The sequence below is a fragment of the Pimephales promelas genome, chromosome 24, assembly GCF_988280905.1.
Source record: "Pimephales promelas chromosome 24, fPimPro1.hap1.1, whole genome shotgun sequence".
NCBI classification, from domain to species: Eukaryota; Metazoa; Chordata; class Actinopteri; order Cypriniformes; family Leuciscidae; genus Pimephales; species Pimephales promelas.
In genome coordinates, this window is record NC_142792.1 from 14,852,925 (window position 1) to 14,877,580 (window position 24,656).

Consider the following 24,656-nt stretch of genomic DNA (forward strand, 5'->3'; position numbering starts at 1 on the left):
GTGCATCGCGTCGCTGTCGGTCGGCAACGTTTTCGCCATACATCTGGTTAGTAATTCATATTTTTATGCAAACCATATGAGTTAACAGATTACCGTTAGAAAGAAGTGGCCGCGGAATGTTCGATAACGTCTGTATTAAGTCAGACGCGGATTTCTTTTATGTTGATAGCCTTACTTGATTAAATGTGATTTTATTAACATATATTTCATATGTAACCTCTTATACGGTCAAAATGGTCTAATCATTTTGTTATTTACCACGTTAAGTCGGTGGAAGCGCCTGCACGTTCATTATTTTATGACTTACAGGGGTTAGGAATTGATAATCGATAAATGTATCCTGAAATCGGACATCCAAGGTTAGGATTCGGATTTATTGTTATAAAATTAAAGTGCCGATTCCTCTTATTGATTTTTTCACGCTTATTTTCGTGTAAATCCTGACCTGGCGTTCTGCCATTATAACGTTACCTCAGTGATAAAGTTGGACCGCGGAAAGCGCCCAAGGTGTATGTGTGACATTTACAGTATTTGTTGTGGTCTTTGTTAATCTTTGGTTATCATTAACGACACATACACGAGGGAGTTAGCCTGGTGTTGAACACTTTACTAGCGAACTTAGAATCAACAACAACAAAAAAAACCCGGGTCATACCAACTACACAAACTGCCTGGGGGTGTTCCGGTAGGAACCATTCACTGCATATACTACAGTATTGTCGGCTATAATATCTTTTTTTTTTTTTTACTATGTGTAAACTGACATGTACTCATTTGAAGGGAACGATGCCTTGTCAATCTTTTTTTAAGTCATGTAACTTAGTATCACACAAGCAAGATTTAGCCTACGTTTTCACGTGATCGTAAATGAATTGATTTTAAACAACAGTCCAAACAAGATTTTAGTATTAAGTGAATTACACTTTAGACATCATTTTGTCTGTTTTTGCTGTTTAGCCAAAACAACAACAAAAACGTACTATATTTTAACTGTCTTGTCTGTTCTCCTTTTTCACAGGTGTGAGCTGTGCATGTTAAGAAGACCCCTATCCATCTTGACGACCGATGAATTGTAAATCTAATCTAATTTAATTATTCTATTTATCTAACTACTACTACTATACCTTGGTCCAGTACTGACCCACTGAGAACATTTTAAACGGATTTTTATCCATCTGTGAATTTTGTCTATCTGCAAGTTGTTTAGAATTGTTGTGTGAAAATAAACGTTACAGTACAGTTTAAGGTTTAATTGCATAAAAGCTTGGATAGAAAACTTCCTATTGCAAAAGTTAGAACATAAGTCTGCATATAAATAATTATTGATATCCGTAATGCAAGTTTTTCATGGCACATGTGCATGATGAGGTTGTTTTGTGTTTATTTTTTTATTTTTTTAAAGGACACTGGATAACTTGTCATTTTGTTATACTCATCTGGATTGGTGGTTTACTCGTCAAAGCTTTTATAGTTTATAAGTTTATATGTGTCTCCCAGCCCTGCAAATCTGGTCCCTTAGATAGAAAGCAGCCAAAAACCCTTTAAAATCAGCAACTGACCAGTTAGACAGTATATCTCAAACCAATAGACAATCTTAGACTAGTTTAAGCTGTTTTACCCCAGCAGGGAGTGGGTGGATGAGTTGTTATGAACTATCTTTCTAATAGATTGATCAGATAGCACCCCTTTAATCTTTTCTATTTTACCTGTTCATGATAATTCTTGCATGTATTTATGCATAATTGTTCATGATTGTCATGCATGATTTTTATTGTATTATATTACATTTTTATTATTAATGTATTTAATTGTATTAATGTATTTAAATGTATATTATGTAAATGTACTAATGTGTTTGAAAATACACAATAAACCTTGTGCAGTTAAAGCTTCAATTGTTCTTTTTTCTATTTCCCATTAACAGTTAAAATAATATTTCTACTGATTTTCTACAGGTTACACAGTAGCACTATAAAATAAATACAATAACATTTCATACTATACAGTATTATTAAAAATTAACAGTGTAATTCTGTACTTTAATATGGTAAGAAATTACAGTAAAATAATGTTATTTAATTTGCAGTATGCTTAACAGTACTGTAGTTAGTGTTACGGTAATTTTACTGTTAAATGAAATACAGCAAGTACTGGATAATTGTTGCCAGTAAGTTACTGTTAATTTGACAAGAAATTTTTTACAGTGTAATCTTTTGTTCAGCGATAAACTCTGGGGTTTTATCCCTGAATTAAGAACACATTTATATGTCAGGAAAATGTGTTTTTAATAAATCATCACACTCTCTCTGGGGGGAGGATGAGGAGAGGGGGAAGAAAAAGATAACAACAACTATGAGGAATTAAACATTTAAAGGATTACATAGGAAAGCAGAATGTATAGTGATAAATGCAGGGATTACAATGACTTAGAAGAAAAGGATGGTTAAACTCTACTTTCCAGTAATGCTGGCTGTCAGTGGTTAAAGAGCATGAGACTATGTGTGTGTGTGTGTGTGTGTGTGTGGACGGGAGCGAAAGCGCAGCATTTGTCCGTGTAGAGTATGTGTGGCGTGTGTGCGCGTGTCTCTTATGTTTCTAAAACACTGTAAGTCTGTTTTTATTTTCAATTGGTTCAGAAATCAAACTGATTTTATACGAGGAAATATTATGAGACCTAAAAAGGAGGTCATGATTTTTGCTGGTATGTTCATTTTATGAATGCTTAAATCGTTAAATTAAGATTTTCCTAAATTTGATTTAATTTTTAGAACACTAGTGCAATTTAAGATGCAAGAGGTTTTGTAGTTGTAATAATACAATATATTAATATTTGTGCAATGTACATTAATTACTGTTTGGTATTGTTAATTTGATATATTTGACATCTAAAGATACAGGATTAAGTGTTTCAAGTTATCTAAATAATTTATTTATCTAATTTATTTATCTATAAAGATATGCAAGTTATCTATAAAAATAAACTAATTTTATGACATATTGCTACATCATAAATATATTAAATAAACATTATATTAAAATATTATGATATAACTTATTATTATTATTATTGGTGTGGTACTTTTGGGTTTAGTTTTATTGGAGCACACAGAGAATATGGCCAAACTGTCACATTCCTCAAAGAGAGAGAGAAAGCGAGCGAGCGAGTGAGTGAGGGAGGGGGATAGGGGACTTTAACACTTCTCCATTTGTCTCCCTCCTTTAATGGATAGTTGTGTACATCTCACTCTCTCTCTCTGTCTGTCTGTCTGTCTCTGGGTCAGTCAATTCTTCCTGGTAAAGATACAGAGAAAACACTGTGGGTTGGTTCACCACTAAGCGTGTGTGATTGAACTTGCTGGTGATAAATGTGGCTGATGCACTTCAGTTTTTTAAAGATGAAACTGATCAAACCACCAGCCTGTCACTTAAACACACATTATAGCAAGCAAGCTGCTAACAAGCTGGAAAAGTTTTTTTGGGAATGTAAAAATGAATAAAGTTTTCTGTGATGAGGTATGGTAAGTGTAAGGGAATATAATTTGCAAGGATTTCTTTATGGAGAGTCATTGGACAAAGATAGTAAACCAGATGTGTGTGTGTGTGTGTGTTCTGTCTGATTGATGGAGGTTCTGGATCTTCTCTCTGGGTCATTCATTGCAGACTGGCTCCATTGTGTAGTCCGTGTTATGAGCTCTCGCAGCGGCTTGATAACCGTGTCTCCATGAAAAAAAAGGAGGGTCGGCATAGAAGAATGCTGAAGTGTTTCCTCCTCCTCCCCCCTCCAGAAGTCTTCCCAGACCTCCCCTGTGCGATCAGCTGACAGTCGAGACATCCTCTGAGATAGAGGGGAACTGAGTTTTGCCATTTAGGTTAAAGTCTTATTTATCAAGACCGAGAGGATAATAACACAGAAGCCGTATGACAACAAGGTCAGAGGTGAGGGGGCCCAAACAATTGCATCATTGGAAGGATAATAATAAACATCAATGGACTGCTTAGCTAAATCCTTTCGTTTGTATCCGATCCTTCAAGCTGTATAGTAACAGCTTTGTAAATGCAGGTAAAGGCGTAGACGTAATTTTGTCAATTGTACCGGGGCTTCTGGGAGCAAAACACGTTGGATAATCACTTGACGGGGACATCATATTCACAAACCTTCACTCACTCCAAAAGAAGGCAAGCAGAGGCTGAGAAAGTTTTCATAGAAATTGTGTGTGTGTGGAATATGTAAAATGTCAGTGAAAACATGAGTCAGTCCAGAGAAATAAATAATTAGAGATGAGAGATGACAGGAAACTATGCAGACAGATGAAGCGATGACTAAAATACTGGCAACCCCCCCCCCCCCCCCCCTCCTCCCTGTATATGTGTGTTGATGCAGCCGTTGCCTTGGCGCTGTGGGCACGACGCTCTCGCTGGTGCCTTGTGTCCACCCAGCGGCAAACGCTCACCATTGCTTATTGTGCGTTTGTGCGTGCAAACGGGTTGTTTTTGCTTCGCTCATATGACTTTTGATTGTGTGTGTGTGTGAATTCACCTCCATGCCTAAACAGTAATGGCTGACAGTGACATTAGGCTCTGTGTTCTTGCCTTTTGTGGCGATGCTGGACAGGAAATTGGGGTGGCCCTGCAGCCCTCGCGTCAGAGGGGGAAACAGAGGCAGCTTTGTGTTTTCCCTGAGTACGTGTGTGAATAATGTGTGTGTATGTACAGACACGTACGTATTTGTTAAATGATTATTTAGTGACTTTAAGGGGGGAACAAATCTTTGTTAGCGCATTTAGCTAGCTATCGGCTATCTTATAGTCATTGTAAACGAACAAACAAAAAGTTTTTTTTTTTTTGTGATAGATTAATGAGCTTTTTTTTTGGTTAAAGTACCATCTAGTACAGATTCTATTAGTATATTTAGATTTTACTTCAAGTGAATGTGTCTTTTTACTACTTAGGTGTTACCGAGATGTTGTTTTAACGTCGTTAAAATGCACTTTTTTTTGTCATGTTTTTCATTGATGAGTGGAAACGTGATCTGGAGTTCTGGAAAATGAACCCGCATAAAATCCAAGTGCCCTCACAGCAGCGGCGAACGCTATGATTAGTGATTACAACATGAAGAGCCCTCAAAAGTTTGCACTACGGATGAATTTACTTCAGCGGAGTCGCTCTCTCTTGACTCGCTCTTCGCTTCTTCCCTGCTGCTGGCCGCTACATTCCCACAGAGAGAAAAATTGAGAGAGCTATAAATAGCTGTAAAGTAATATACTTAAAAGACTGTTCAAAACAGAGAGAGTTGGGCACAAATGGTTGATTGTGCAAAGGGGGACGTCCTTACGGGACTATCGTCCTGGGAGCAGAAGATAAAGAGGAAAAAAGGGATGAGCACATCTCCTAATGTCTGAGTGGATTGTGAGGTATTCTCAGTTTCCTACCGAAGGCATTGTTGGCGTTATCTGTGCTGAACGGGTTGATTGTCTGAACTTTTGGACACACTTTGTTTCATTCCCACAGTCTGAAACAGAAAAGATCTGACCTTCCTAATGAAATAGTTATATTACACAGGAATTTACCTTCACCCGGTGTAATTATGGTTTTTATATACACTCTAAAAAATGCTGGGTTGTTTTAACCCAATTTTGGGTCAAATATGGACAAACCCGAAATGTTGGGTTAAAAATGTAATGTAAAAATTTAACCCAACGGCTGGGTTAGTCCATATTTGACCCAAAGTTGGGTTAAAACAACCCAGCATTTTTTAGAGTGTATCATTAAATTTACTTGGAAGATTTAAATTTCCCCCCAAAATCTGACAAAAACGTCCTCGGGGAATGCCCAGGGATGTCGTCAAATATAAAAGTAAAACATGTAATGATAAATTATTCTCAAAATGTTAACTAATAAATAAATGTATCGTATGTAAAGAAAATACCATTTACTCTAAGATAAATCAAATGTTATTCATATGCATAGCAGTTATTAGGTCAAATAATCATTATTGTCCATCCACCGCAAAGCATCATCGTGCAAGTTTTGTCTGTGGGACATGCACATCCAAGTGTGTGCGTATGTGAGCCTCTAAATTATGTCCTGTCATTAGAGGCACTTCTGGAGTGTTAACCACTGCTGATGGTGATTAGGTAAAGCTCCTAGATTCAGTATTTAAAGTGCAGCTCCATTCCGCTGTTTAATGGACCCTGTATTTTGGACGATTAGCGTCTGCGGAGAAATGTACATGTGATATGAGAGGGACTTAGGAAAGCGCTCAATCTGTGTCTAAGCTCATAGAGAAAGTGTGCCTTTAATCTGGGTTTAACGTACGCAGCCGGCGGGAGGGGGTCGAGTGGCACACCGGTGGGGCGGCCATTAGCTTTTAACAATTAGCCATGAAAGTTCAGTTGCGATGGGACTGGGTGCGAAGGCTAAAGTTCATGAGATATGAAAAAAGCGATGGCGTTTTCTTTGATAATACACCCTGAACTGAATACTACTAATGTTTCGAGATAATACTGACATCATTTGTGTTTCTACATATGCGTTTAGCCACCTCACCCGTATCAGCAAGTTCAGCTTTGCTATTTATGAATAACATGATTCTTAGCCTTGTGAAAATGAACGGCAATAAAGTTATTAATCCACTAGATAATGAGCAAAGACTGCTGTTAAAGTTTACAATGCAAATTAAGCAGACACGACTAGACTGCAAGGAAGCTTCAGAGACTGTTCTTTGTGCATGTGCTGTGTTAGCAAGTGTGTGTGTGTCAGCGGACAGGGTCTGTGTGTTTGGCAGGCCGGCTTTTATTGGAACCACAGAAGGATGGAGTGAAATTATGCTAATGGTTGCTAATTATGACCTTGGAGACCAGCTTTTCTGCCAATTTATCTGCTTAATAAAACCCTCTCTTTTTTAATCCCAACATCTCGACAAGCTTTAAATGTTTCATGTAGACTCTCCACCATGACAGGTCTGCCAACTTTAAATGAAATAGTGGCTATAACCTGCTCACCCAGGGAGCAGAATTGTATAGTAATTATACTTCAAAGGCTCGCAGGAAAATAGACATTTTATTGCACAAGAGGAGCCGTGAAAAGCTTCTGTCAGTGGGCCGGCAAGGAAGTAGGGAAGAGAGAGGCAAAAAAAGAAAGACGTGCACGGGACGTGGAAGAGATGCAGACGTGTCCAAAGTAGCGCACGGATAGGAAGCAGCTGTGAATTAGTCGACAATAAATGTTGAAGCTGTTTTATAAATCTCACCGTTTCTTAAGGAAGTATTTTTTAGAAGAAAAAAAGTATTTTTTTACTACAAATCACTGATGTGTTCCTACTAGCTTTCCAGCTACTCATTATGCTAATTTACTGGCTTAACTCAACACAACAGTTAGTAAAACAACAGTTCTCGGTTCCAGTCGGATGTGACAAGCAATTTGCTGCTTCTAATAAAAAGCGTTTCTCGATGGCCTACGTTTAGATGAGGGTCGTGTGTGTGTGTCTTTGTTGGTCCTGATGTGTGTATTGGGGGTTGGTGTGTCAGAGAGAGCGGCACAGAGGTGTGTGTGTCAGAGTGAAACAAAAGGGCCCAGTGTGTGTGAGTGTCTGGAGGTAGAGTAAACACAGTGCTGGTGGAGGGGCAGACAGGCCGTGCGGCTCTGACGGCCCAACTGCAGTTTATACAGCTGCACCGACTGCTTTTACTGCCCCAGTGTGAACCAGCATACAGCCAACGTACCCCACACACACACATTCACATTCATACAGCCAAACTAACACAGATATAGTCTCTAGTCTCACATTCGTACATATAATACACCTGTGTTACAGAATTTGTTATGACAGGGCTGTTGCTGTCAGGCTTTGCATCAAAGAAGATCGGTTAAATCTCACCTGTACAGTCAAGTATGGCAAGCCGTTTTAACTTTTAATCATCCGCAGGATATGAATTCTTGATATCAACAATGGCATTTTTTGATATCAAGAATTTAATTGTTGATATCAACAATTAAATTCTTGATATCAAAAAATGTAATTGTTGATATCAAGAATTCATATCCTGGAGATGAATAAAAGCTAAAACGGCTTGCCATAGTCAAGACTGTCTCGAGCACATCATTTTCATAGCTGCCAGTCTTAGGTTTGACTGAGGTGAGTCGCTTTTTATCCCGTCCAGACGGTTAGAAACATTATATGGTGTTTGTCTTTACAGCTAATCTAAACCAAATAAGCAGTAAATGAGAGAAAGAGAAAGCTTAGCAGCGGCCACGAGCTTCGCCAGATGTGGCGTCTGAGACTGTGGATGCTATGAAGGATATTGGAGCGAAAAACTTAACAGTGAACTTTTTAGTTCCAAACTCTGAGCATAAAATAAAATTAGTAATTATGAGATAGTGTAGTATAAGAAATAAGGTTTTTAGGGTATAAAAGTGAGCTATAAAGTCAAGTTTATGAGATATAGTCACATTGTGAAAAAAAAGGTTACAATTGTGAGGAATACGGTCACAGTTATGAGAAATAAATAATTATGAGAAAGTCATATTGGGAAATTTTTAAAATCGCAATTGTAAGATAAAATTACGAGCCATGGTTGCAATTGTGAGAGAAACAAGAAATAGAATTGTGTATGATATAAAGTTGCACTTATGCGCAGTAGTCGAAATTGTGAGATAGTTGCAATAACAGAAAATGAAAAATAATATGACAGTTGTGAGGTATATCATAAGTCAGTTATGAGGAATAGTGACAATTGTGAGAGATAAAGTTGCAATTATGTGAAGTGTGTGTATGTATTTATGTATGTAACGTTGCTTATAAAACAGCTAGCTTATGGAGAAAAGCAAAGTTACTACGAAACTGGCGTCAGATCAAATTTGTTTGCCAATTCTTTTAGTTGCAGACTACAAACCAAATAAAAGTACTTCTCTCCATCTCCCTTTATCCTTGTCTGTCCTTTTCTTTTAAAAGAGTGGTACTTATTCCCCAGGGCCATAGTAACACTAGCTCCAAGGCTGAGATGCGCGTCTATGAAAGCACTTAGGCAATGCCGCGAGCCAGATGAAATCTTATTACGAGAGCATATTCATTTTTCCTCACCATGCATTGTGGAAGAGAGAGTTCATTTAATAAATGCTTTTTCTTCCTGACGGTATCAGAGTAACACAGACCGTCATCAAGGCCTATTTTCTCTGGCATTGTCAACACCATATACACTGTCATTAACATTTTCTGTGGCAACACACGCGCTCACGCACACAACATTGTCAGTTTGTGTTCTTGGCTAACGTGATATTTGATGTGCGCTGGGCTGGCTGCACTTTTCTTTAATGGGCCGCTCGAGTCTTTACATCAAACAGGCTAGCTAAACGCATTGTGTGCGGCGCCGCTACAGTAAATGGCTCTGTGATAGTGTAGGTGGGACGTGTCTTTGATGGAGGGATGGATGTGGACAAAGCTATGGCGTTGATGGCTGTCATTATGCGTGTGTGTGCGTGAAATGCTCCCGTGCATGTCACTCACAATTAAACAACAGCCACGTCTCTGTCTCCGCCATGTCTTTCCTGAATGCCTCAGTCACTTTTCCTTTCTCATTTTTCCAGGATGTCTTCCAAGCGACCAGCCTCTCCATATGGGGGAACAGATGGAGAGGTAGTCATGGCGACAAGCAGACAGCGATTGGAGGATGAAGAGGTTGACGGACATGCTGTCATTCACTTGCCCCTGAGTTCGTACTGCAGCAAAGTGTCCCCGCGATCTCCTCGACTACTCGACAGCCCCCCGACACTACACGCGAACATGGTGAGTCGCCTCTATTAGCCCCTCCCCTACAACTCGTCTCAGGATGAATCCCTCCCATTGTCTCTCGCTCACACCTTTGGTGTGGAAATGCCCGTCACACTCCAATGATGTCATAGGCAGGCTTTTTTCAATGTGGCCGAAATGAATCAAACGCTTGATTGTTCATCTGTTATTGCGGAGTGTGAGTTCATGATGGGTCAGTGTAGTCATGGAGGTTATAGACTCTGTTTGTTTAGAGCCATAAGATGACAAATAAGCAAGGTGGACCCTGTAACCCAGATCGCACGTCCTCACGTTAACACGCACATGAGCTGTAGTATCTCATGTTCTCTGCTGTGACCTTTTCCCCCGACTCCACTATCTCTCTCTCTCTCTCTTGATAAACTTGTGTCTCCACCGGCTTTGGGATCAATTTGGCTGTAAAACAATGAATCAGTACTTAAGGAACTTAACAGTAAGCTAATTCTGCAATTAACTGTGATTACAGGGCACGCTGGACTCTGGTTTATTGTGAGAAACGGTTCCAAAACTGCAAAGTCCTCTGACTTTCTCACTCAAGCGTTTCCGTCGTTCTCACTTTACACACTCGACTGCCGGCGCAGTGTGTTTGTTTATGACTGTCAGTTCTCTCACTTAAAGTCACTTGCAGTAAAACTACTACTGGGGGGGGGGGGAATGTGCGAAAATGGTACCGTTTTAGGGGTGACCCGATTTTAGCCTAATCGAAATGTAAATAATTATTCATATCAGCTATGGTGCAGTACTTGTAATTGTTGTTTTATCTGAAAGACTAGACTGCTGTATCTGTCTCTCGCGCTGACATGACAGACATGAAAAAGCAGGCACACTGTATTTGATGTGGATTAATAAAGCATATCCGTCTCAAGCACGGGTGGATTTTGGGGAAAGCAGGCTGGCATGTGTAAGACATTAAGTTTCCCTGAGCCGATCCACGCTGACTGGCAGAAGTGTTGAGTGAGAGAGAGATTTACACGAGTGGGGACTCGGAGGGGCTTTGTCACGGCAATTGTATAAAGTGATAGGGAAGTGTAAATCGACTCGGCGAGTCCCTGGGTAGCGCGCAGCGGAAGATTACCGCTTTATCTTGTCATTGTAAATTAACACGGCAGTGGCGCACACGCGCTTCAGACTCCGCTGACCTCTTCATCCTGAGAGAGAAGGAGGGAGGGAGGGAGGCGCGTTTTCGTGACGATGGGGTCAGCGGGCTGAAGCGCGCGGTACCTGCTACAATAGAAGTTGGTGCGGCGGTGCGCGTCTGTAAACTCCTGCCAGTTTTTTTTTTTTTTACAAGCGGAAAGTAGAAGGCTTTGAAACCTGAAAGGTGGAAAGAGCTTTACACACGGGTGATAATAGTGAGGTGTTAATTACTCTCCCTTTTGTGCAGTTGATGATGAGAGGCATTAAGAGAAGACGTGTTTATAAGATTTGTACTTGGATGTGTCAAATACAACCTTTCAATGTCAAAAACAACAAAATGCTCATCAGCCTGGACTCTTCTTAAAAATTAATTAGTAAAAAATGACTTTTTTACTATTGAAGTAAATCAATTGAACTTTCCAAAACATCATTAAAAGCTAATTTAATTTGTTTTTATACTTTGAACTTTTATATATTTTTTATATGTTTTATTTAATATGTTATGTTATGTATATGAAGAGAACAGATGCAAAAGCCTCTAAATGCCATTTGACATTTTCTTCTTTAATGATGATTTTTATCAAGCTTGTATATTTAAGTTCAGTAATTTCACTTAAATGGCAATGATAATTACCTATTAATTGTTATTTAAGTGAAATTACTGCAAGTTTGATAAAAATCATCATTAAAGATGAAAATTTCAAATGGCATTTAGAGGCTTTTGCATCTGAACTCTTCATATATACACTTATTATAATCAGATAAATTATTTGAATTTGTAGAATTGAACTAGAAATGCATTTCTTGTGTTTTTTTGGCAAACACACAAATTTGGTTCATACAAATCTATTCATTTAAGCCTTTTTATATGACATAATCTCATGTAAATTCCCTACTACAGAAGGACAGGGACGAGACAATGTATGGTTTTTTAAAACTGTGTGAAGCACTTCATCCCCGTATGTGCGTGCGTGTGTGTTCACGGCAGGATCAGGGCTGACAATAGCTCGGTTGAGCCAGGTTTAGAGGTGAGCGGATTGCACAAACACGGTAGAGATCAGCAACACGGGCTTAAGACAACAGACGAGGTGTCAGCACTGCAGGAGAGGAGAGATGTCCAACTTGAGCGTGTGTGTTTCAGCAGCGGGACTCTTGACAGTTTAACTGATAGCAAGCATAGAGGGTTAGTATCCTAGCGCGTGGTGAACGCAAGCCAGAGAATCACACGGCCATGCATCGAGTTAGACTCATTAACTAGACGCTTCCCGTGTCTGTAAAATAACTGGATTTAAGTTAGCATATGGAAGCGTGCTTTATTTAGGGAGAGAGAACGAATGAGAGAAATGCTCGAAGGGAAACAGGTTGGAATCCTGCGGAGTACAGGAAGGACAATTTTTTTTTTTTTTTTTTTTAAAGATGGGAGAAAAGAGGTGGCATTTGGAGGAATGCTGGCATCTGCGTTGAAGGGAGAAGACGAGAGGGAAAAAACTACAAGGGGAATTTAGCTTTTTTGGCAGGAGTTGAAGTGTGTTTAAATGTGCTTCTTTCACACACAAGCTTAAGAGGACAAAAGTTGTTTAATTCCGTCGCCATGCTGCCGTGGTTCAAGGACGAAGAGAGGGTCGTGGAGAGAGGCGCAGTTTCAGTCTTTCCACAACTAAAAGCAGAACCGCCCACACCACACTGAACGGCACATCAGAAATGCATATAAATACGTATACTCACAAGCGTTCAAATGCGGCGTAAAATCAGACGCACACACGCAAGGACAAAACGGGGAATTAACCTGAATATCAACCCTACAGTAGACCTGTTACTCAGTGTGCCTTACATTTAAGGATAGGGGAAAGGAATCAACACATAAGCCATTAGCTCATCTGCTTCTTTAAGAATGATGCTTCATCTGTCCGAGACTTAGTGTCACGGCCCGAAGACTTTAAAAAGCGAAGGAATACAGTTTCCTCCGACGCCATTCGAATTGTTTTCTCGACATCTCTGGAGAAAGACGCGAGCTGCGGTTTGAAGTATGCGGTGGATTAGATAGATTGAAAGTGACAGGTGTGACCGTCTTTTAAGATGCATAGCACACTAAAGCAGGCAGAGAGAAACGCCTGCCATTCTGCCACTCGCTCCCACTCTCTTCCTTCTATCTTTCTTCTCTGTTAGTTCTTTAACAGCGAGTTGGCAGTTTTGTTTGCGAAATTCACCGCTTTGGTCATACAGTCTCCTAATCACAGTTCAACTACCCTGACTCGAGATTTTGGGGAAGAGAGGGATGAAACGAAGGGGTGTGTGGGGAAAAACATGCGGGTTGACAGATTACAGAAATGGGAGGAAATCAGTATGCAAGCTGTCATATTTTTGGTGTATCATAAAAGCCTGTTAAGATCTTTTAAGCCTGCCAGTCATCAGTCTGTTTGTGAATGAGTATCATTGTGAAATGTCTCTCGGTATGCGTTCGTAACGAGTGAAAGTGTTTCAGTTTAATTAGTTCTACAGTAATTATTATTATCATGATGATGATGATGGATTGTGACGAGTCAATCTGTGTGATTATATTCAGTATATCTGGATATATGGAGTGTTGACAACTGTGTGTTTGTTTGATTACTTTTCTGTTATGTGCAATAGAAAGTAGCTGATATTAATTAAGTGACAACATTTATTAATTTAATAATTTTATATATATATTACAAGCGGTAATTTACGTTACATTAATTAATAAATACACTTTGTTAACAACCAGCATATTAATAAATAATTACTAGTATGTATGACTGAAATTGAATAAATACCACTACTAAGCGTATATCCATTGCTATTTTTTCCATGTTACATAGTTTTGTTGATTAAATATAAATGTAAATGTTAAAAGAGTCATTTTATAATTAAAAAATTGAATGAATCGTTTTGTTGACGGCCAAATCAGATCATTTAAGTCTCTAAGTAAAACTGTATTTGCCACTGTTCTGTGTCTTCTAGTCTTATTTGTGTTGCATTAAGCTCTAGTGAATGAACCATCTGCTGCTCTGTGTTCACTCTGAGTTAATGATTAAAAACAGATGTCATTATTACAATCGAAGCTGGTGATCAAACTTGATCAATCCTGTGAACTTGACTTTGGACTGCTTTGCATGACTGGTGCAGGTGACACGGAGGAGCTGATGTTGATTGTTGAGGTGTAAATCTGGTCACTGGATCCAAACACGTCAGTGGGTTTATGCTATTACCTGATTGGCTGAGGCTGCTGTCAGTCACGCTGGTGGTAAGGTAGATAATAGATGAGGATTAACCAAAGATTAACCCTGATTAATGGACTTGGACTGTTGACCTTGACTCCAAAATACCTGACTTGTTTTGTAATTAAACTTTATAAATGGGATCCGGAGCTGGGTAAAAATAACTGTGTGTGTGTGTGTGTGTGTGTGACAATTTCTCATCATAAATCTCCACATCTGTCATTTTCTCCATTTACCCAGTTTGTGTTCATAAATACATAAGCTTAAAAACACCAATGATAAAAAATATTGTATATATAATGTTGTGTGCATATACACAATTTTATATAAGCATTAGTGATTTATGCCATTGCATTTATGAAATGCCATAACATTTATGTTTCACTGTAAAAACGTCATTTTTATGGCTCATATCAGGTAGAAATAGTCCCTTAAGGCAACAACAGGACAATTTCATTTTAATAGAGTACAAGCTTAATTCTTCTGAGCCACGTTACATAAGAAACCATAAGATGGGAAGCGTTATATATTTGGACTGAAGATCAATGCATGAAACACTGAAGATGCTGATTGATATTGCAGCTGTCATGTTGGTCAAGAACAGAAGAAAAAAATGCGGTTGAAAAACTTGGATGTTCTTGTGTGTTTGGAGCCGATTCAAAGTAGAAAAACTACCCTTCTCAGAAGAAGAGACAGTTCCTTCCTGTGATGGTGAAATGACTGAAACTTTTTGCGCTAATGATTTTGTCTAAAGAGACTTCAGACCGACAGAGGCAGAGAGAGAGAGAGACTTTCTACAGTACTCTAATGGGCAGATGAGGATAAAAGTAAACCTAAACATGCCCCAACACTCTTATAATAATTAGTGAAGGCCTGCTTATTGCTTTAACACCCTGTCTCTCTCTGTCCGTCTCTTTGTCAGGATCAGGATGGCTGTAAAGGCCTGGCCCTGAGCCCCTACCCCCAGCACAACTCTTCTACCTCACCCAGTAAGCAGCAGCATCAGCAGCAGGAGGAGGGGTCCATGCGGCCGGGCAGCGAACCCAGCTCCGCTTCAGCTCTGGGCACCCCAGAGAGACGCAAGGGCAGCCTGGCCGACGTGGTCGACACACTCAAACAGCGCAAGATGGAGGAACTCATCAAGAATGAGCCAGAAGGTGAGTGATTGAGAATTTAATACACGCTTTGACACGTGGTTGTGACGTTCGGTGAGAAAAAGCTGTCCTGAAGCCTTGTTTCACCTAAATCCTCACCTGGTTTACAAAATCTTGAGAGCTGAACAACAATATAACCTCTCCACTAATGTACATGGTTGTTTGCGGATTTTGAGAACATATAAGAGAACACATTTGAGAACCTTTATCACAAGCTACTTTTGATGCCATGGAAAGAAAGATATTTTTTTTTTTTACTTTATTTATAAAATTAATTGTGATTCCTTTATAAATAATTTTGAATAAAGTAGTAATTTGTACATTAATTAATATATTGTTAAATAAAATTTAAGGAATCAATTTAATTCAATAATTTAATTAATTTAAAGATGTTTAGCATCGTCACATCAGACTTTTTCCCAGTGTAGAGAGTTTCTTTGATTATTGAGCGCTATCGAGCTTTGAGTTGTTGTTTTTGAAACTTTGAAACCAGCACGTTCCATTGGTTAGCCAGTTTTTTTTTCCCCTTCAGAACCAATTTTTCTGTGTGGAAACAGCACATGGAATAGATCCAGATTGGGCACCGGTTTCTGAAATCAGCACTGGCACCCTGTCGGTGGAAAAAAGTTCACTGTATTAGAGAGTCAGAGGTGTATGTCTTATTGTGATGAAATTACAATGTGAAACCGACTGAAAGTGTGAAGGATTTCGAAGGACTCTTTCTCTCCTTCACTCATTCGCATGCACTCATTCTTTCCTCCATCTATCTAGCCATCATTCCTGACTAGCAAATTCTGCTTAATGAGAGCTGTTGATAAAGTCGGGCCTTTGTTTAAGCAGGCAGGGATCAGCTGTTCGGAGCCATTGTGTGTCACACTTTGCATATTCATTTCAGACTGATTACTGAGAGAACGGCTCACAGCTCCTTCCACAGGATCTCTCTGTCTCTTACATCACATTACACTCGCTCTGTAATTAGAGTCCAGTTCCTCATGAATAATCAGAACCTGCTCCCTATGTGAATTAGCCCAATGTGTGTGCAAATAAACATAAATACTGACTCTGGACGGACGGATGGATGGATGGATGGATGGATTTTTCATTGTACGGTGAGAATTGTTTTCTTCACCCGTGCACACTGAAGGCTACTTAAAGCTGATCCTGCTGTCAACCATGTGAAGAATGCAGGCAAACAAAGCTTGTATTCACTGATTTAGCACTCACATAGTATTTACATACAGCAGGCTTTAGCACACTTTTTTTCTGTATGTATGGGAGTGCGGAGGTGTCTTACAACTGTTGCGTTACTCCATGCTTTGTCTTAAACTGAGGTGTCACTAGATTGACTTCCATTCAGGTCTGCGGTTTTGCAGGAAATGTATACATTTATGTTATTTTATTTTATTTTCAGCTCTGATTTGGGGAAAAGTCTTCAGAATGGATTTAACCAGTATATAAAAAGCATCATGATAGATAAAACATTGGTGTAAGACGAGTTTTGCTGGCACTGATTCTGCTAATTTGTGTGAACATCATCCTGTTCTATAAAAACCAAGCAGGATTTTGCTTCATTTACATTTGATTTTAATAGTTCCGTAAGAAAGAAAAAAAAAGTAGTTACATTTGAGAAAGCCGAAAGGTCATACCAAGTGTCGTGAAACTCAACAGCTGCCGTATACAGGAGGCCAGGAAAAATAAGCAAGCAAGCAAAACAGACAGTCCATTAGCAGGAGACTACAGTAGCGCATTATCTCTCTACTTTCTGTTCAAATGAAATGTACAAACAAAAGAAGCCCCAGTCCCTCAAGAAGCACGGACATAGAGAAAAAGAAGCAGAAAAGAAAAGAGAAAAATAAAGAGGGGGAGGTGGGCAGTGCATTGAGCCAGGCCTCTCATAGCCTGATAAAAATCCCTTTTCAACTCGCCTGTCCATTGTTTGCTTGTGTACCTCACAAAGACCATTAGCTGCAAACGGCAGGTTATGATGAAAAATTAATGAATGCTTTAATCATTATGAAAGGGTCGTATTATAACCGTTCCCTTTCTCTTTTTCCCATACGCTGCTTCTAGACGGATCACACGCTCGCATATACGTTGCTGGGAAAGTAGAAAGGAAATGGGTCAGAAAGCAGTAAGACAATAGTGAGAGGGGGAGTGTGTTAGTTAGCGAGTTAGCGAGCCGTTTGCTCACCTGTCCCCCCCTCGCTGCTCCACTTCCCCTCAGATAAACAGCCCGAGCCGAGTCGTTTGTTAAGATGAGATACCAGACAAACTTATACTGGGTCAGGCGAGTATGTGTGTGTGTTTGACCAAGAGCAGAGCATTTGGCCTTTATAAACGCACGTCCGAGTCTGTCCCTAATGGACTGGCCTCAATGATACTGCACATCCGTATCAACCTGTTACTGCTCGCATTCACAGATTTATACATTGTTGCAAGTTGGAAAACAATAGGTCGGCCAAAATGGGTTTATGTCTAGAAAGCTGGCTGGCATCATATATTAATATATGATGATGATTATAATTTGAAATATGATCATTCATGATCATCAAAATATCATAATGTAAAAGATTAACTCAATTTATTGAATGTTTATAGAGATTTATTTTACACATTTATTTAAAAAAGTATAAAAAAAATATTCAGCACATGTTTGTAGCTTGAAAATAAAAAAAAATAAAAAGTCCTACCAGGCCTCCTCTTATCTCTCATTATATGTGTAGCAATACATTTCAGAACTGTAGCGAGAACAGTTTCCAGAAGCCTGTGTGTGTGTGTGGTGTGTCAGTGTGAGGCTCGGGCAGCAGCGTGCTGGAGTGTGTGTGTGTGTTATTAGCTTTAGTAATGGAAAGGGGGCAGAAGGGCTGTCAGGGGTTCAGAGGGAGCACAGTGTCTCTCTCCGGGGTCTGGACAGCAAACACACACTCACAGAGCACATCCTGTGTCATCCACACACAACACACTCGTAAAGACTGACTGCAATCAGAATGCTATATACTGCAAATGAACTTCATCCTCATCTTGAACTACTCCAAATCTTTGAGACGCTTTCTTCTTTGATGGTATGATCGCACTCCTCCTCTTCTCCCCCTAGCTCTCTCTGTGGAGGAGATGTAGTCCTCACTAGTGCTTGGCAGTCTGTGTTATGTGGGGCACAGATGTTCAGGGTCTCCCGAGTGTCCACGCGTTTGTTTGTGTGTGTGCGAGTGTGTGTGTTTGTCAGCCTTGGCGCTGGGCTGAGCTTGATTCATGGTCTGAGCTGAGCTTTGGTTGGTTCCCTTAGCACTGAACCTTACACACACACACACAGTTCTCAAGCTGAGCATACGTCACACAGCCCTTTACAGACAATGGTCTCATTCACCTTCCTGTGCCTCTCTTTGAGTCTCCCCACCCTGTGTGCTTTTACACACAAAATCACTCCTCTCATCAGTAACTCTCATCCAGAGTCCATAAAGTTATTTTTTTTTTTTTGCCATACCTGTTAACTGCGGGTAAATTAAGAACATTTTCCAGTTGTTAATAGTATGTGATGGCTGTGAAACGTTTGCATTTTGCATTATTTTGCAATGGGGAGAATATATATATATATATATATATATATATATATATATACAATTACAAAATATTTGTATATATTTTACAATATTATTATATTATTTCATAATATGATGTATTTATTTTTTAGTGCTGGGCAACGATTAATCGCGATTAATCGCATCCAAAATTATATATATATATAATAAACAAAATAATTAGAATATATATTTTTTATTATTTTTTTTATTTATTTTACAATATTATTATATTATTTCATAATATGATGTATTTATTTTTTAGTGCTGGGCAACGATTAATCGCAATTAATCGCATCCAAAACTATATATATATATATATAATAAACAAAATAATTAGAATATATATTTTTTATTATTTTTTTATTTATTTTACAATATTATTATATTATTTCATAATATGATGTAATTATTTTTTAGTGCTGGGCAACGATTAATCGCGATTAATCGCATCCAAAATTATATATATATATATATATATATATATATATTAAATTACAAAATAATTAGAATATATATATATATATTTATATATATATATTTTACAATATTATTATATTATTTCATAATATGATGTCATTATTTTTTAGTGCTGGGCAACGATTAATTGCATCAAAAATAAAAGTTTTTGTTACATAATATATGTGTGTGTGGTGTCTATTATTTTTTATATATATATATATAAATACACACATATGCATGTATATATTTAAGAAATATTTGCATGCATATACTGTATATATATATATATATATATATATATATATATATTTATACATCATTTATATTAAATATTAATATTAATATTTTATATATTAATAACACATTTTTCATAAATATATACATGCATGTGTGTGAATTTTTATATATAAAAAATAATTATACACAGTACACACACATATATTATGTAAACACAAACTTTTTATTTTGGATGCGATTAATCACGATTAATCATTGCCCAGCCCTATTTTTACATTTATTTGTCTTTATTAGTTAGTGTTTTGTAATATATGTCAGAAATGTCAAGATTTATTCTTCATGTTTTGTTTTTGTTGGCCTAATGCATAAAATATTCCACATGAGAGACAAATGAGTTATCAGACTCAACTATCCTCTCTTTTCTCATAAAGTTCTCCACCTCAGATGCCATACAGCCCTCTTGAAGCAACAGCGTGGTCTTGTTTACGAGTGCTGGCCCCCTCGTACCGGATGGCCATGGAGTGAGCCGAGATTGATGGTTCAATTTAGACTTGACTAATTGAGTCCCTCTCCTTGCTTCTCTCTCTGTGGGATGCTCTGGCTTCAAAGCCCGTCCTGGGGTCAGCTGCTGCCCGGATGCCTCTATTATCTTACGCTGCCTCCACTGGTCTGGGGTCAGACTGGAGGTGGCTTTTAACGCACAGTGGGCCATAAGTTGTGCGACTGCACTGTTTTATAGGATGACACTGAACTGTAGGGCACGTCAAATGGTGTTTTAAGATCAGAGCGAGGTTGCATCGCACACACTCGCACTCTCTTTTGTGAGACGTGCATGAGGGGGGTGTTCAGAGGCACTGGGGCATTTTATAAGACAGCACTTAGGCCCTGTCATTGTTAGCCAAGGGCTCACGCATCCATACCCCTCAATGAGAGAGAATAAGAAGGGCGGATACACTCTTCCATGAAGACGAAAGGGGTAGAAGAGCTCTGAAGCAGTTCAGCAGTGCATCTCTGTCTAAATCTCCCCAGGGTCTGCTAATCTGCTATATGACTGCTGTTGTGGAGTGCTTTCACACACACACACATACTATAATTGGACCCCAAATGCACACACATAAACACAGGTATGCACAGTTGTAGGTTCTTTAGCAACTTTTTAAGGATGCATTAAGTAAGATCAAGAAAAAAATATATACAGGCACATAGAAGGCGAGGATACGAGCACTGAGAGCATCTGTGAGCGAAGAGTGGGAGAGTGGGAGAGAACAACTTCAATGTGCAATTTCCAGCATTTGGTAGTAATTAGCTAGATGTATAAATTAACATTAGGAGGAAGGTTTTCACTGGAGTCGTTTGTCATTATCTTCCCCTCGTGCTCTGAAAAAAAACGAGGTCTGAGTTAGATCGAGGACAGAAAAAGAGCGAATAGAAAACTACACCAAAACCAAAATATGGATTTGTAGAGGTTATTGACAAAAGTTGTAACCTGAAGAAATGTACTGGTTAATAAACCATTATCAATCTAAAGCTGTTTCCCTTGATTTCTCTCTTTCTGTTGCTCTATTTTTACTTACTCTTAGTACCTGATAAGTGTTGATTTAATCTTATAATTTTGACAATAATGACAAATGAAATAATACCTCTTACTGTACTCTGACTCAGACGTTTCTGAGACAATTCTTGACAAAGTTGATAATTGAGCTCCCAAAGAGCAATAAATCTTCCTCTGGGCATATCTGTTTAAAAATGATGCATTAGACAAAACTGTTTCTGTAAATCCCTTTACAGAATTTAGCCCAACAAAACACCAGCTATTCTCACAGTCATTATAGCGCTACAGATTTTTCTTAGTAACGGCGTCAGTCTTTACTGGGAAAAGCACAAGATGCCTCTCTTTTTTCCCGATAGCATGCCTGTTAATTTGTCTCCGGCTGAATCCAAGTCAGTGTACTTTTCTTTGAGGTTGGCAAAACAGCTGAACACATTAGAGTTAACGGGGCCCTATTGTGAGCGAGCCATTGTTCCAGCGTATGAAAGGCACATTCAAGTCAGTTGTATTGAATTGTTTGGGTCTGCCTTTCAGTTTGTATTCTTCTGCTGTCTTGCACAAGACAATCAATAGGGATGAGCCTTCTCACTGGATGGGTGATATTAGAGCTGAATGCCGCTTGCGGGATGGGAAAAGCTGACTGGAGAGACACACACACACACACACTTAGAGCCTTTGGCATAACAGCGCTGTGGTCTTTTTTTTTTATTATTATTTTAAGTGTGGGCATCGGATTAGAGACTTTGAGATGGACGTCTTTGTGTGTGCGATTGTGATTGTGTGTCTAAAGTTTTGTTATTGACCTCCTGGTGTGGCATTAAGAAAGACACAAAAGCCGGAGGTTCATGAATTAGACTGTGGCTCCATAGCAGGGCCATTATAGAGCTGACTGTTCCATAGCCACACCATTGTGGCTCAAGACTTGGACAGTTGCACACAGCCATCATTGACGTGCATGAATTGGAAATTTTCCTGAGCCGTGATGGCTGAATGCAGGGTTTGAACATGAGGAATCCATATATTAGCAGCTCCGTTTGCCTTGCTGGATTTAATGATGTGCCTGTGAATTGCATAATATGAATATTCCTTATGGAGACGTGCAGATGATGATGTTTAAGAACTTGTCTGTATGCCAGTGCATACGCAATCAGTATGGAGAGGCAGCCCCCTGAAAAATAATCAGTTCGCACAAATAAAGTGAGTTCTTCACCGCTTGTTTAGTTATAAAGCTCTCAGACGTTGAGCAGTTGCGTGATTCTTATGCTAATTTGCAGAGCACACCCATATCTATTAACATGCTAATTTTATTTTGTGTGTGTTGGCATTTTTGAAGCCAATGCTAAATAATGGAATACAATATCCCATGAATATTCATTGCAACTTTTAAAAACTGAGCGAGCTCTATAAAATATCACTCAACCCTCTCTTTGATCACGCTTTAGTATATAGAGAGCTTTCTGAATCTCCATCACAGCACTTTTTCCCCCCAATCACCGCGTGTGATTTCTGTGAAGGGAGTCAAGGCAAGAGGAAATATAGCAATAGCAGGCATGTGCATATGGTTGGACCACTAGGCTTTGGCGTACTGTTGCATCATGGGTAATTGTGGGTCAGTGGTTGTTGGTTATTTTGATGTGGCTTTAGAGGCCTTTCACATGGCTTGCACCAACTCGCAAATCCCTTCCCCATATCCATTACGCACCCCAAGTCCATTCTCTTCTTTTCTAACACACAGGCACACTCACTTGAGCCTCAGCAGGGTTAAAAAAGAGATATGTAAAGTAAATTACAAAGCAGATTTCGGTGTATTTGCTTGGGTTGGAGTAGATAAGAACAAACAGTGGATGTGCACAGGCCAAATGTCAGGAGCTGCGTACACACTTTGCTCACCCACACAACGCACAAAAGTCTTCGGTAAAGGTAAACACACAGAAGTCAGTTTGTCTGGATATTTTTCTGTTAAAGTTTGATTTTGGCCCAGAAACAAGTATTCAAACTTCATTGGCTAAAACATTTCAAGTGCACAGTCCTGTTGAGTACACTTGAGCCTCTTAGCAGTGCTCAAGGAGGTGATAGAGTTACTTTCAAATGACTTTTATGATGTCAAATAATGTTTTTCCCAAACCAGTTAAGCAAAAATCCACCGTCCAGCCAATTTCATTGGTTAATTCAATAGAGAGCCTAAGTCCCGCCCCTCCGCTTCCGGCTCACGGGACCTTATTTCGGAAAAAAAAATATGTGTGGTAGTCAATGGCGAGAGACAACTTCTCTTTTTATTCCGTCTGAACTGTGCCCTGAATTACACATAAGATGTTTGTCAAATTAAAAGATAATTCTGAAAGTCGAAAATGTCGCCGTTTGTCATAAAACAGAAGAGTAACTTTTAGTTTTATGTGAAAATCGCTCAATGAACTACATCTCCCAGGAAGCGAAACAACGCGCAAGATCCGCTACGATACGAAACAACGAGCGAGATCCGTTACGATTATAACGTAAGACTATAGAAACAATGACAGACATTAGCCTTACACTGTAAAAAATATTTTCAAGATTTGTTATCACAACATATTTTCTTTTGTCAAATCAACTTTATAATAATTTATTTAGTTGAGATAACTTATCATTTTGAGTTTCTGATGATTAAATCAATCTCCTTCATTGTATTAACTCACTTTTTCCAGTTCAATGAACTTAAAATTTTAAGGCAACCAGGTTACTTACTTTTTTAAGTTAAACCATCAATATTTTTTACAGTGTACTAAAGTTAGCTTCATTCATTGAGAGAAAATGTGTGCCTTTGGGGTTCGTAGTCTTATACCTAAACTGCGACTTTCTTTGCTTTAAAATGTATCTTTTAAACTGACAAACATCATTATGTGCAATTCAGGGCACAATTCAAACGAGATCAAAATATTTGTTGTCTCTCCCCATTGACTACCATTCAATGTTTTTCCGAAACAAGGACCAGAAGGGGAGGGACTTAGGCTCTATCCTGTCAAGAAAACGTCAAACTTAAGTTCCGACATAATGTGAATGGATCCGATAATAACAAAGAGTAAAGCTATATATCATGATGTGCTATTAGTGCTACTCAAAATGGTTAAAGTTTGAAGTTAGGAGTTTCTAGTTGTTTGACTCTTGTAATATCACATGACCCATGAAATCTTAAAATTCAGCAGAGGGACAGGGTTTACGCTCGATCGCAAAGTAAGATATTCCCTTGTTGATTGTAAACACAACAGTCCATTAATGACTCTCCATCACATAAAACACACACTCCTTACAGCTGCTCCACTTCCTGGATTTGAGTGTACGAGACTGAGGACCGGTAGTGGACACCAGCGAGTGAATGAAGCTCCGGTAGGGGGTCTTTGAACACGAGGGGGAAGCTCAGAATTAACCCCAGCAGTCCTGCGGTCAGGCATCGCACTTTGAAATGAAGCAATCTATCTCTGCGGTCCTAGGTCAGCACCCTTCGGCCTGCCAGAAAATAGGTCCTTT

At 38.9% G+C, this 24,656-nt stretch overlaps 1 protein-coding gene across 9 annotated transcripts in view; it reads left to right on the top strand.

The window, feature by feature from the left end:
* The window catches only part of sox5 (SRY-box transcription factor 5), a 219,817-nt gene that overhangs the window by 145,880 nt on the left and 49,281 nt on the right, over positions 1–24,656 (top strand). For all 9 annotated transcript variants that reach the window (XM_089127334.1, XM_089127333.1, XM_089127336.1 and 6 more), the window contains 2 exons: positions 9,583–9,781; positions 15,101–15,335. In XM_089127334.1, the coding sequence (XP_088983460.1) occupies positions 9,584–9,781; positions 15,101–15,335 (433 nt within the window). In that variant the 5' untranslated portion in view covers position 9,583. The remainder of the gene's footprint in view (positions 1–9,582; positions 9,782–15,100; positions 15,336–24,656) is intronic.